The sequence below is a fragment of the Thalassophryne amazonica genome, chromosome 3 (assembly GCF_902500255.1).
Source record: "Thalassophryne amazonica chromosome 3, fThaAma1.1, whole genome shotgun sequence".
Classification (NCBI taxonomy): Eukaryota; Metazoa; Chordata; class Actinopteri; order Batrachoidiformes; family Batrachoididae; genus Thalassophryne; species Thalassophryne amazonica.
In genome coordinates this window covers 12,092,317-12,105,852 of record NC_047105.1, presented here as the reverse complement: position 1 = coordinate 12,105,852, position 13,536 = coordinate 12,092,317, and the positions used below count along the sequence as shown (strand labels likewise).

General features: G+C 41.4%; 1 protein-coding gene across 2 annotated transcripts in view; it reads left to right on the top strand.

The window, feature by feature from the left end:
• The window catches only part of LOC117506348 (plexin-A2-like), a 319,464-nt gene that overhangs the window by 247,920 nt on the left and 58,008 nt on the right, over positions 1-13,536 (top strand). For both annotated transcript variants that reach the window (XM_034165840.1, XM_034165841.1), the window contains 4 exons: positions 2,913-3,006; positions 10,458-10,697; positions 11,442-11,585; positions 11,982-12,216. In XM_034165840.1, the coding sequence (XP_034021731.1) occupies positions 2,913-3,006; positions 10,458-10,697; positions 11,442-11,585; positions 11,982-12,216 (713 nt within the window). The remainder of the gene's footprint in view (positions 1-2,912; positions 3,007-10,457; positions 10,698-11,441; positions 11,586-11,981; positions 12,217-13,536) is intronic.

Genomic DNA, 13,536 nt, shown 5'->3' with positions numbered 1-13,536 from the left:
GGGAACCCCCCAGCAGTCTAAGTCTATAGCAGCATAACTATATGCAAAAAGGAAAGTTTTAAGCCTAATCTTAAAAGTAGAGAGGGTGTCTGTAGAGAGGGCCAATAGAGCGCTTTGCTCTCAGACTGCAGGCTTACTTGTAGTTCCTAGGGTTTGTAAGAGTAGAATGGGAGGCAGAGCCTTCAGCTTTCAGGCTCCACTCCTGTGGAAGCAGCTCCCAATTCAGATCAGGGAGACAGACATCCTCTCCACTTTTAAGATTAGGCTTAAAACTTTCCTTTTTGCTAAAGCTTATAGTTAGGGCTGGATCAGGTGACCCTGAATCATCCCTTAGTTATGCTGCTATAGATTGCTGGGGGGTTCCCATGATGCACGCACTGAGTGTTTCTTTCTCTTTTTGCTCTGTATGCACCACTCTGCATTTAATCATTAGTGATTGATCTCTGCTCCCCTCCACAGCATGTCTTTTTCCTGGTTCTCTCCCTGAGCCTGGTTCTACCGGAGGTTTCTTCCTGTTAAAAGGGAGTTTTTCCTTCCCACTGTCGCCAAGTGCTTGTTCACAGGGGGTTGTTTTGACCGTTGGGGTTTTTCCGTAATTATTGTATGGCTTTGCCTTACAATATAAAGTGCCTTGGAGCAACTGTTTGTTGTGATTTGGTGCTATATAAATAAAATTGATTTGATTTGATAATATACTTTGATAATATACTTTGTTTTGGATATAAATATTCTTGTTCTTTGCTTTTTTTGTGTTTGTGATCCTTCATCTTTTTGTGTGTTCTATTTTCACTTTTTCTATTATTTATGCTTTGGCCTGTCTTTGAGGGGTTAAATCCTTGGTCTTGAAGATCAAAGCATTGGGTTAAAATGGGCAGACACTGTACGATATTTTCAGTCGTATTCGGCTCCAGCTCAAACTGTACGACAAAACTGCAGGGTGTAAAAGTTCAGAGTGCACGATTTATGTTCTCACACTGTACGGCCGATGCTCTGATGCGATCTGACATTGTACGTTCAAAAACCACACGTCGAACTTGTATTTCTGGAAGCAAAACATAAACAGAAGCTTTTTTTTCAAACTTTATTTACATTTCTTATTTTTACAAAAACTCTCGATGGGAGACATCAATTTCATCAGACCATACAATTGCTGATCGGGAGGTGGTCATGAGATGTTAAACGCAGCTCATTACCCCATGTATACTACACGATGCAGGATACACGATTAAGGTGAAACTCGAAGCGATCCAAAAAATTCTCGCACGAGTGAAAAATCGGCTCAAAAAGGGCCAAAACTGGCACAGAGTAAGCCCAGTTTTAGGGATCAAAACCTTGACTCTGGCCTTGGGTTTAGGTGTCAAAGCCTTAGCATTGAGGGTAACAATAACTATTGTATTGCTTTCCAAGGAATCAATGCATTCAAGAAAAGGCATTCCAATAATAAAAGTATAACAATGCACAAAATATAATTAAATTTATTGAATTAAATCCCAATTTCAACAAACAGTCCAACCAAAATTATATATATATATAAAACCATCTGTCACTCTCAATACGTACATACATATTAGTTGAATTCTTTGTTGAATTAATAGCTGAAATTCTGGCATTGCAAATTCCTGGAAAGTATGATTAAAGAGCTTATGGAACAAAATCAAATGGTTTCACATTTTATTGTAGTGTTTCCATCATGTCTGGATGAGCAATTTGTGTTCATCTGCATCAAGTAACACCCAATATGTTGTTCAGCACACATTAATATGGCCATCTTGTTCATTTTTGGAATTTAAAAGTCCTTATGGCACACACAGTTGAGGGTTTCCTGCAAAAATCCGCTGTTCACTTCCACATTTGTGTCCATCTGCTGTTTTCTGTTGTCCACACTACATTAAATAGCATCTAATATGTTGTTCATGCGTTCATTTGCCCATCTAGTTTATTTTTAGAATTTAAATGCACTTATGTTAAGTAACAGCACACGCTGTGGTGTGCACATGTGCTACATTGAGTTCCTGTCCATTGTTAAACTCAGCACTGGGGAAAAACATTTAAAAAGCCGAGTTCCACACATAGAAAAAAACTGCATCTTGTACTCCGATGTGACTTATACTACAAAAATACTGCACTTTCATTTTCTGTATTGCCTAGAAAATTCCCTTAACGGGCAATACTTCTGATATTGAACTTCCATCACAATTAACAGGTACATTGCTTGAATTCCATCAAACAAATGATGCTCTTTAATTTGGTGTTGGACTCAGCTGTCCTGCACTACATCTTGTGATTGTTTGACTTCAGAGAGAGAGAACCTGGCCTGCAGCCTGCTGACAGCAGGAGCTTCATGGAGCTGCAATCAGGAGTGCTCATCATGAATGTGTAGTCCTACTATGTGTCCTTTCAAGCTTAGGTAGCCTTTGAAGTGTGGAAGAGAAGAACTGGCACTGTCAAACTGAATTCCCCGAGCTGTATTTTGCCTTGGATTCTCCTTTTTTTTTTTATACGGGGGTCTTTTTAATTTCTCCTCATTCTCATATCCAACTTCCCAATCTAAGGTATTTTTAAGTGAACACTGCAGCACAGGTTATGCAAAGATTAAAGAAACCCTTGTTTATTTTAATCACATCCTGCACAGGCAAGTAAACACGCAGCACCATGGATGAATGTAAAATAGCAGCCAGCTGGTTCGTGCATTTGATCTGGCTCTTTTACCCAATAACAAAAAGTGAGTTCCACTTCTTCACTGCAGCTTCTGGGGAAATATTGGTCTAGCTTTAGCCGTCCTGGCTGTTGTCACACAAATGGAACTCATGGTTTTTTGTTTTAAGCTGAAATCTGTTAAAATGTACATTTGCCAGTTGTTAATGTGTTTGATGAATAATTGTTACTTATGAACGAAATGTGTTTCTCTGCAGTGGACACACAACGCTGACAGTGACTGGCACCAACCTGGATGTGGTCCAGGAGCCACGGGTCAGAATCAAATATGCCGGCCATGAATCTGTCAACGTGAGTCTGACAACTGCTTTTATGATGGACTCTGCCTTTATTAATGTTGCTTACTCAAGCTGACAGTCAGTCTTGATAGTCTGCAAAAATATGACAAGAAAGATTGAGTGCATATTGTCTAGTGCTGGTCTATGTTGGGATTTTTTTTAAATGCAGGAGGAAACATTGATTTATGTATTTTACTAATAGCAGCAAGGCGACATGTTGACCTTCATTCTACCATACTTCACATTACTCAGTATACAGTATCTATAAAATGCACTCAAACAGGGTCTCCCTTGCAAAACAGGTCTTGATCACAATGGCACAAACCTGGTTAAATAAAGGTTAAATTGAATCATGACATCAACTCAAAACCAAGGAATTCTATTGAGTTTACTTTTGCAGCACCAAATTAAATGACAAGGATCATCAAAGTGTTATACACAATTCAGGTCTAGACCATATGAATTCCATGAGTGTACATATCAGTGACTGTGGTAAGTAAAAACTCCCTTAAAGTTTTTCATTTTACAGGAAGAAATCTCAAGCAGAGCAGACTCATTCGGGTGACCATCTGCTATGGTCATACTAATGAGAACAGAGAGCACAGAACAAGACCGACAGAACATGCAGCAACGTAAGAGAAAATCTGAAACAGAACCAGTGTAACTCAGTGTTTACAGTGGTGGGACAATCAAATAGATGACAACTAGGAATAAGAAGCAGAAGAAGAAGCACCTCTATTGTACATACATATGTACTGGCTTGTACTCTCTCTTTTTCTGTGTTGTGATGGACTCCTCCCACTCGCTAACCCTCGGGATGCATACTCACAATCTTTGGCATGGAAGGAGGATGCTCTAACCAGTCAGCTAAAACCCGGGCTTTGGCCTGAGTGGAGTATCCTGGGGAGTATCTGGGGAGTGAGGCTGACTGACTTCCACATGCACACCAACTCCTGCTAGCCTCCATTATACATACATACAGTAAACTTTGTCCTCTGCATTTAATGTTTCCTAATTACAGTTAAGACAAATCCAACCACCAGGAGCAGTGGGCAGCCACAGTCCGGCACCTGGTACCCAACTCCAGATGTAGAGACACTACCTTGGTCAAGGGCAAGCAAAGGAGTAGGCCCTAAATAAACATATTTCTGATTGTGGGAGGAAACCCACGCAGACACTTAGACTTGTTTTGATTGTCATTCAGTTAAAAAAAAAAAAAAATCATAGCTAGTGTCACAGAACGGAAATCAATGTACTGCTCGAATAGATAAAAAACACAGAATAAAGCACAGAATACAAGTCCACAGTGTGCGATAGTGATAAATAGGTTTTAAAAACTATTGATAACTCTCTCTGTATATACACAACATACAATAAATAAAGAGAGGACACAGGATATTGCACATATGAAGATGCTACAAGGACAAAGTGCGACAGTGTGTGTGTGTGTGTATACAGTAGTGATCAGAATAATAGTAGTGCTATGTGACTTAAAAATATTAATCCAGGTTTTGAGTATATTTCTTATTGTTACATGGGAAACAAGGTACCAGCAGATTCAGTAGATTCTCACAAATCCAACAAGACCAAGCATTCATGATATGCACACTCTTAAGGCTATGAAATTGGGCTATTAGTAAAAAAAAGTAGAAAAGGGGGTGTTCACAATAATAGTAGTGTGGCATTCAGTCAGTGAGTTCGTCAGTTTTGTGGAACAAACAGGTGTGAATCAGGTATCCCCTATTTAAGGATGAAGCCAGCACCTGATGAACATGCTTTTCTCTTTGAAAGCCTGAGGAAAATGGGACGTTCAAGACATTGTTCAGAAGAACAGCATAGTTTGATTAAAAAGTTGATAGGAGAGGGGAAAACTTATACGCAGGTGCAAAAAATTATAGGCTGTTCATCTACAATGATCTCCAATGCTTTAAAATGGACAAAAAAAAAACAAAAAAAACAGAGACATGTGGAAGAAAACGGAACACAACCATCAAAATGGATAGAAGAATAACCAGAATGGCAAAGGCTCAGCCATTGATCAGCTCCAGGATGATCAAAGACAGTCTGGAGTTACCTATAAGTGCTGTGACAGTTAGAAGACGCCTGTGTGAAGCTAATTTATTTGCAAGAATCCCCCGCAAGTCCCTCTGTTAAATAAAAGACGTGCAGAAGAGGTTACAATTTGTCAAAGAACACATCAACTGGCCTAAAGAGAAATGGAGGAATATTTTGTGGACTGATGAGAGTAAAATTGTTCTTTTTGGGTCCAAGGGCTGCAGACAGTTTGTGAGACAACCCCCAAACTCTGAATTCAAGCCACAGTTCACAGTGAAGACAGTGAAGCATGGTGGTGCAAGCATCATGAAATGGGCATGTTTCTCCTACTATGGTGTTGGGCCTATATATCGCATACCAGGTATCATGGATCAGTTTGGATATGTCAAAATACTTGAAGAGAGCATGTTGCCTTATGCTGAAGAGGACATGCCCTTGAAATGGGTGTTTCAACAAGACAATGACCCCAAGCACACTAGTAAACAAGCAAAATCTTGGTTCCAAACAAACAAAATTAATGCCTCGCAGATGTGAAGAAATCATGAAAAACTGTGGTTATACAACTAAATAGTAGTTTAGTGATTCACAGGATTACTAAAAAAGCAATTTGAACATAATAGTTTTGAGTTTGTAGCATCAACAGCAGATGCTACTATTATTGTGAACACCCCCTTTTCTACTTTTTTTTACTAGCCCAATTTCATAGCCTTAAGAGTGTGCATATCATGAATGTTTGGTCTTGTTGGATTTGTGAGTATCTACTGAATCTACTGGTACCTTGTTTCCCATGTAACAATAAGAAATATACTGTTCTGCCATTTCACCAATGGTTGGCATGGGGAGAACAGGCAAACTCCACACAGAAAGGACCAGGCAGGAAGCGATCCCACATCTTTCTTGATGTGAGGCATCAGTGCTAACCACTAAGCCACTGTGCTGCCTGTAAAGACCAAATTCCCAGAGAAACAATGCATTTGTGAGTTAGAGCCCACTTGAGCCAGTGTGGCCATGATTTGTCTTCAGATGTTTTGTCACTCAGATTGGGCCAACATAGAGTTGTGTAATGCAAAGTACCGACTACCCTATGCCCCATGCCAACCTTATACAGCCTTATGTGGCAATATGCTGATGGACGCAAAGGGGGCCATGAAATGGACTAAAAAGATGAAACATGTTTAGTTATTTCTTGGACATTCAGCATAGAGCACTGCATCCAGTACTCTATGCAAGTCTATGCAACACTCCATGACTGTACACAAGTCTACGTAATTAACTGTAGTGTGCCAATGAGTAAACTCATTGTAAACTGTGCAAGACTGTGTGCCAGTGCGCAAAGAAAATTTTGAAATGTTCAAAATTTGTGGCACACGAATACACTTACATATATATATATATATATATATATATATATATATACACACACACACATTGCCAGAATTAAAAATGGTCTCCAAAATAAACCAGTCTCTATCAAAGGTGAAGCTTTTGTGAACAAAAAACATTTTCACTTAATGTGAGAAGACAAATATTCAAAGAGAAAAGTAATATACATGTTTATCTGCTTAGCTGGTGTTGATATCAAGACAGAATTTAGGGAAAGTATGTAGCTACAGCATGAACAACAATTAGGGAAATGAAAACTTATGAACTCCACGGTAATATTTGTTGAAAAAGAGAAGATTATTCATGTACGCGAGAGCTGTAGCTGCTGGAAATCATCTGAGTGATGTTTAATGATGCCAGCCCAGAATTAGTCAATTAAAATTACATGTGCATCGTTGTCAGTGGATGCACTGAGATCTAAAGGGATTAAAAATGAACTTTCACCCTCATGAGCTGCTAGATGAGGGTCACTGGCAAACTTAATGAGGCCAGGTCCCTGTATCATATATCTCTCTAAAACATTACTGAAAATGACTCAAAAACGGTTTTAATCGCCAAAGCAGTTATTTGACTTCAGACAAATTTTTGTGATACCACAGATTAAAAATGTAATCTTATAAATTGAACCGTAAGTGAGGACATTTAAGTTGTCTCCTCAATTCTGGGTAAGAATGCAGAAGGAAAACTGACACTTCCTAAGAGTTATTGTTTGCATTTTGCACTCAGAGTGAGATACAGTTTTGAGTAAAGTGTGAGAAATATTGACTTAAATGTGTAACACTTTGCTGACCAGCAAGTTATACATTTTCACAGTGCTTTAGTTTTTCCACATTATGTTACAGCCTTATTCCAAAATAGAGTAAATTAATTTTTTCCCCTCCAAAGTTTAGTTTACTTACAACTCCCCATAATGACATTTAATTTATGATTATGATTATTATTATTATTGCAAATTTATTAAAAATAAAAAAAAACCTAAGAAATCACATGTACATAAGTATTCACACCCTTTACTCAATACTTTTTTGATACACTTTTGGCAGCAATTACAGCCTCATGTCTTCTTGAATATGATGCCACATGCTTGGTGCACCTATCTTTGGCCAGTTTTGGCCATTAGGGTCATTGTCCTGCTGAAAGATGAACCGTCGCCCCAGTTTGAGGTCAAGAGCACTCTGGAGCAGGTTTTTATTCAGGATGTCTCTGTACATTGCTGCATTCATCTTTCCCTCAATCCTGACTAGTCTCCCAGTTCCTGCTGCTGAAAAACATCGCCACAGCATGATGTTGCCACCACCATGCTTCACTGTAGGGAAGGTTTCCTCTGAGCATGACGCCTGGCATTCACACCAAAGAGTTCAATCTTTGTCTCATCAGACCAGAGAATTTTGTTTCTCATGGTCTGAGAGTCCTTCAGGTGCCTTTTGGCAAACTCCAGGTGGGCTGCCATGTGCTTTTTACTAAAGGAGTGGCTTCCATCTGGCCACTCTACCATACAGGCCTGATTGTTGAATTGCTGCAGAGATGGTTGTCCTTCTGGAAGGTTCTCCTCTCACCACAGTGGAAAGCCGGAGCTCAGACAGAGTGACCATCGGGGTTCTTGGTCGCCTCCCTGACTGAAGCCCTTCTCCCCTGATCTCTCAATTTAGATGGGTGGGCAGCTCTAGGAAGAGTCCTGGTGGATTCAAACCTCTTCCATTTATGGATGATGGAGGCACTGCACCCACTGGGACCTTCAAAGCAGCAGAATGTTTCTGTACTCTTCCCCAGATTTGTGCCTTGAGACTATCCTGTTTCGGGGGTCTACAGACAATTCCTTTGACTTCATGCTTGGTTTGTGCTCTGACTGTCAACTGTGGGACCTCGTATGTAGACAGGTGTGTGCATTTCCAAATCATGTCCAATCAACTGTATTTACCCCAGGTGGACTCCAATTAAGCTGTAGAAACATCTCAAGGATGGTCATTTTGAGCTTCTTGGCAAAGGCTGTAAATGTGATTGTTTTTTTTTTTAGTTTTTAATAAATTTGCTAAGTTCTCAAAAAACTTTTTTCACGTTGTCATTATTATTATTTAACCTTTATTTAACCAGGAGGTCCCAATGAGAGTAAAAACCTCTTTAATCAAGGAAGACCTGACCAAGACAGGCAGCAGCATAAAATAAGCACAATTACAGACATAAAAAGAATAACATCACAAGAACACACACACATACATATATATATATATATATATATATATATATATATATATATATATATACACACACACGAGATCTGTTAGAAAAGTATCCGACCTTTTTATTTTTTTCAAAAACCATATGGATTTGAATCACGTGTGATTGCATCAGCCAAGCTTGAACCTTTGTGCGCATGCGTGAGTTTTTTCACGCCTGTCGGTTGCGTCATTCGCCTGTGAGCAGGCTTTGTGTGAGCAGTGGTCCACCCCTCTCGTCGTTTTTTTATTGCGAATAAATGTCTGAATGATTTGGAGCTTTGCTGCATCAATTTTTTCCAGAAACTGTGAGACATCTCCAGGTGGACACCGTTCAAAAAATTAATATGGCTTTCAGGGACGATTTTGTGGGGATTACACAGATTAAGGAGTGTTACTGCCGCTTTATGGACGGCCCACAGCGTCTGAGAGTGCTCCGAGCGCCGATCGACAGGCTCACACCCCGCTGAAACAACCAGATCATTTCCAACGTGAAAGCTTTGTTGATCCGGGACGTCCTCTGACTTTCACAAAAAGGCAGAAGTCGTGGACATCAGCACTTTTTTGGCACATTCCACTGTTACAGGAGTTTTTTTTCATGGAAAGATAAGCGGAGGATTGCGCCACCGTGCCGTGCCACGGCACAAAACCACCTCCGTGTTGGTCTCACAGGACGGCTTTCAGGTGGCTTTCAGACGGCTTCTGGTTGCTTTTCGGTCATGTGATTATCCGAGAAATTGAGCATGAGCTGGACATGCTCCAACATGTCCTGTGAGGCTTCATCACGGCGTTGCTTTGCGCCATGCGGCTCCACCGCAACGCGCGGAACTCCTCCACTTTTCTTTCCATGAAAAAAACTCCTGTAACAGTGGAATGTGCCGTTCATTTCTAAACTGGATGCTGTCTTGATCCGGTATGTCATCTGACTAGCACAGGAATTGCGGAAGGCGTGGACTTCAGCACTTTTTCGGCACATTGAGACAGATGTGCAGAGGAATTCTGTGCATCGTGGTGGAGCCGCATGGTGCAAAGAAACGCCGTGATGAAGCGTCACAGGACATGTTGGGGCATGTCCAGCTCATCCACAATTTCTCGGTTAGTCACACGACTGAAAACCCACCGACAGCCGTCTGAAAGCCATCTCAAAGCCGTCCTGTGAGACCAACACGGAGGTGGTTTTGTCCCGCGCCATGAGCGGCACAGTGGCGCATCCCTCCACTCCTCTTTCCGTGAAAAAAACTCCTGTAACAGTGGACTGTGCCGAAAAAGTGCTGATGTCCATGCCTTCTGCCTTTTTGTGAAAGTCAGACGATGTCCCGGATCAACAAAGCCTTCACGTTGGAAATGATCTGGTTGTTTCAGCGGGGTGTGAGCCTGTCGATCAGCGGCGCGCTCTCAGACGCTGTGGGCCATCGTTAAAGCGGCAGTAACACTCCTTAATCTGTATAATTCCCACAAAATCATCCCTGAAAGCCATAATAATTTTCCGAACGGTGTCCACCTGGAGGTCTCTCACAGTTTCTGGAAAAAAATTGATGCAGCAAAGCTCCAAATCGTTCAGACATTTATTCGCAATAAAAAAACGACGAGAGGGGTGGACCAGTGCTCACACAAAGCCTGCTAACAGGCGAATGACGCAACCGACAGGCGTGAAAAAACTCATGCATGCGCACGAAGGTTCAAGCTTGGCTGATGCAATCACACGTGATTCAAATCCATATGGTTTTTGAAAAAAATAAAAAGGTCGGATACTTTTCTAACAGACCTCGTATGCACACGCACAACTTCAAGACATGGACTGATTCCTTTCCAGGTGTGCAAAGTGCTGAACACGACTACCATCAGCTGCTTTGCTCCATCACTGAAGTCAGAGTACAGCGCAGACCAGGAGACAATCAAACACGTGGATGAGTTTGGCTTTGTCTTCAACAACGTCCAAGCCCTACTCACGTACAACAACACAAGCTTTGTATACTACCCAAACCCGTACTTGGAGCCACTCAGCCTATCAGGTGTTCTGGAGCAGAAACCTGGAGCTCCCATCATCCTCAAAGTAAGTTAGAGTAGATCTGACCTGCTACTACTCATATTTTAGTCTCGTCCAAAGCGGAAAGTGGATATTGTATTGGCTATGTCTGTTTTTGTTTGTCTTTCTGAGGTGATATAATAAAAATGCAAATAATTTCAATCTAAATTGGTGGATAAACTCAATGGACGTCTTTTCACAACAAAGGGCATGTCAGGCTCACATGTCAAGGTCAAGTCAGAAAATCATTGTTTCAAATACATTAACTGTGAGGTCCATGAACATGCATCTGAGCTGACTTTTCACCATATGTCTATTAATAAATCAGAGGCGGAACAATACAGAGACTACATACACCCACTTCCTGAAACTACAAGGTCTATTCTATTGTCTCAGTCCATACTCAAGATCATCTCAGATTCACAGCCAGTGCTAGAGGTTGGAGAATATCAGGTGGTCAACTTGTATGTTGCACTGTGAGCAAACGGATGGCACTCTGTGTGCGCTAGATCTTGCTTCAGTCATGCCCTAAATTTCCATGATGGGACACAGCAATAAATGGTCATAAACAAAAAATAAATAAATAAAAAAGGCAGTACCCTTCCTCATCTGAACCCTCAGACCAGATTTTACTTGTAAGGATCATCATCTGAAACATTTGTGTACAATTGCTGAGCCCTAAACTGTTTATATTTGCCCGGTCTGTACTCCACGTCTTTAAACTGTGACTTGTATTCCTGCATGTATGAATTTTGTTTGTCTTTCTTGGAGGGACGTAACCTGGTGCCGTCTGCTTCTGGTGGAGCCAGGCTGAACTACACTGTGCTGATTGGAGATACGCCATGTTCCCTTACCGTGTCCGACACACAGTTACTCTGTGAGCCGCCCAACCTCACCGGCCAGCACAAAGTCCTGGTCAGTGTGACACACGTTCAGCCCGTCGGTTGGTTTTTATGTCTGACTGGCTGTCTGCCTGGATGTGCGTCACTGCTTTTCTTTTTGTCACTGTGTTTGTGGGTCAGCGGCAGGGTTTCGGTTAATCACCTTCTTTCTGTCATTGTTTGTCACTCATGGTCTGGTGGGTTCCCACTTACAGCACCCTGCCCTCCAGAAAGACTGGCAGGTACACAGTCACAAAAGAAAAATGAACTGATGTGCCTCAGCTTAAAAAACTTAAAATCCAATGGGATAATAGTCTACAACTCTATTATTAACTCCCAAGTGTTAATTGGACCTGGATGAATGGTTTACACTACTCATTTTGAAGTGCTTTCCCTAAATCTACGCTTTATGCTTACTATGTCTGCACAGGTCCAAGTGGGTGGTCTTCACATCTCTCCAGGAGAAGTTCACATCCGGTCGGACAGCCTGCTCACCCTCCCTGCCATCTTCAGCATCACCGCTGGAGGAGGGCTGCTCCTCATCATCGTTATTATTGTGCTACTCGCCTACAGGCAGAAGTCACACGAGAATGATCTCACACTGAAGCGCCTGCAGATGCAGATGGACAATCTGGAGTCCCGGGTGGCGCTGGAGTGCAAGGAAGGCGAGTTAGAATGACTAACTAACGACTCGGGGGGTATTACGTAATAATAGTATCACCTGTTAACAAATGATGTTTGTTTGGGGATTTTATTCTTGAACATTTATTTATATTTACTGTCAAAAAGCTCCATTCTTACTTTCACAGACATTCATCCTGGATGGCAACTATCTACAACTGTGCCAAACCAGTGCGTGAAGGTCACGGTTGCCCACGAGGGTGATCCAGTTTGGTTTGATGATGTAATGCAGTGGACTTGTATGGTGTGATAAGCACAAAAATAACTGCAGGACACATGTCATAAACACTTCAGACAATCTTCGTACAACCTCTCCGTGATGTCAGTGATGATGGGAGACTACGGGCTCCACAGAAATGCAAGAGCTTAATTAATAAAACATATCAAAATCTTGAAAATCCCACTATGGCACAATTACCCCAATTCATTACCAACAGGAGTGTAATCCTCCTGGATTAGGTTTCACACTCTGACATTCTGGCATCAACATTTGTGAAAGTGAGAATTGCTAAAAGTGTGACTGCAGGACGAGCAGAAGGGTAGATAATATCAGTTATCAAGTTGTTCGGCCAAAGGGTGTATGGTTTTCTTCAGGGTGTATAAAGCCATATTCATTGGTAAAACAACTTGATAACGATTTTATCATATACCTATAAACAAGGTTGGGTAGGATTACTTTGAAAGAATACATGTGGATTACATGTATGTATGTACATACATTTGGATTACTTGTAATCTGATTACTTTTGGATTACATTTCAAAGTAATCCTACCCAACCCTGCCTATAAATGATAAATGCACAGAGAACACAATGCGCATGCTCTCCCTTTGCTCACTGCCTACGGGGGTACGGATGCGGGACCCGCAAAGAATCCAAGTTATGGCCACGAAGCTCTGTGGCTGCAGTTACCGAGACCATGCAGCAGGCGGTGCGCATCAAAACAGCGAGCGTAGTCTCTGGACCTGTTGCTGCATGCAGCTCAGCACATGTTCTTTGTGAGTGGCCCGCTGCGGCGCTTACTGAGCCCGCAGACTCAGTAAGCGAATCGGAGGCAGTGACAGCAATCGCCCGCCTGATAAGGACGCAGAACACAAGTAGTCAGCGTTATTTTTTTACAATTATTATAGATGTTTTAAGGCTTTAAAACCCCTCACTACACACTTTATACACTTTTCTCAAACAGGCATTAACATTTTCTCCCTTTTCTCTCCTGTGTAAACACTCAAAGTTCAAACCTTAGTAGAAAAAAATAGAACGTTTTCCTATAAATAATTATGATGGCTTTTAGAACTAACGAATTTA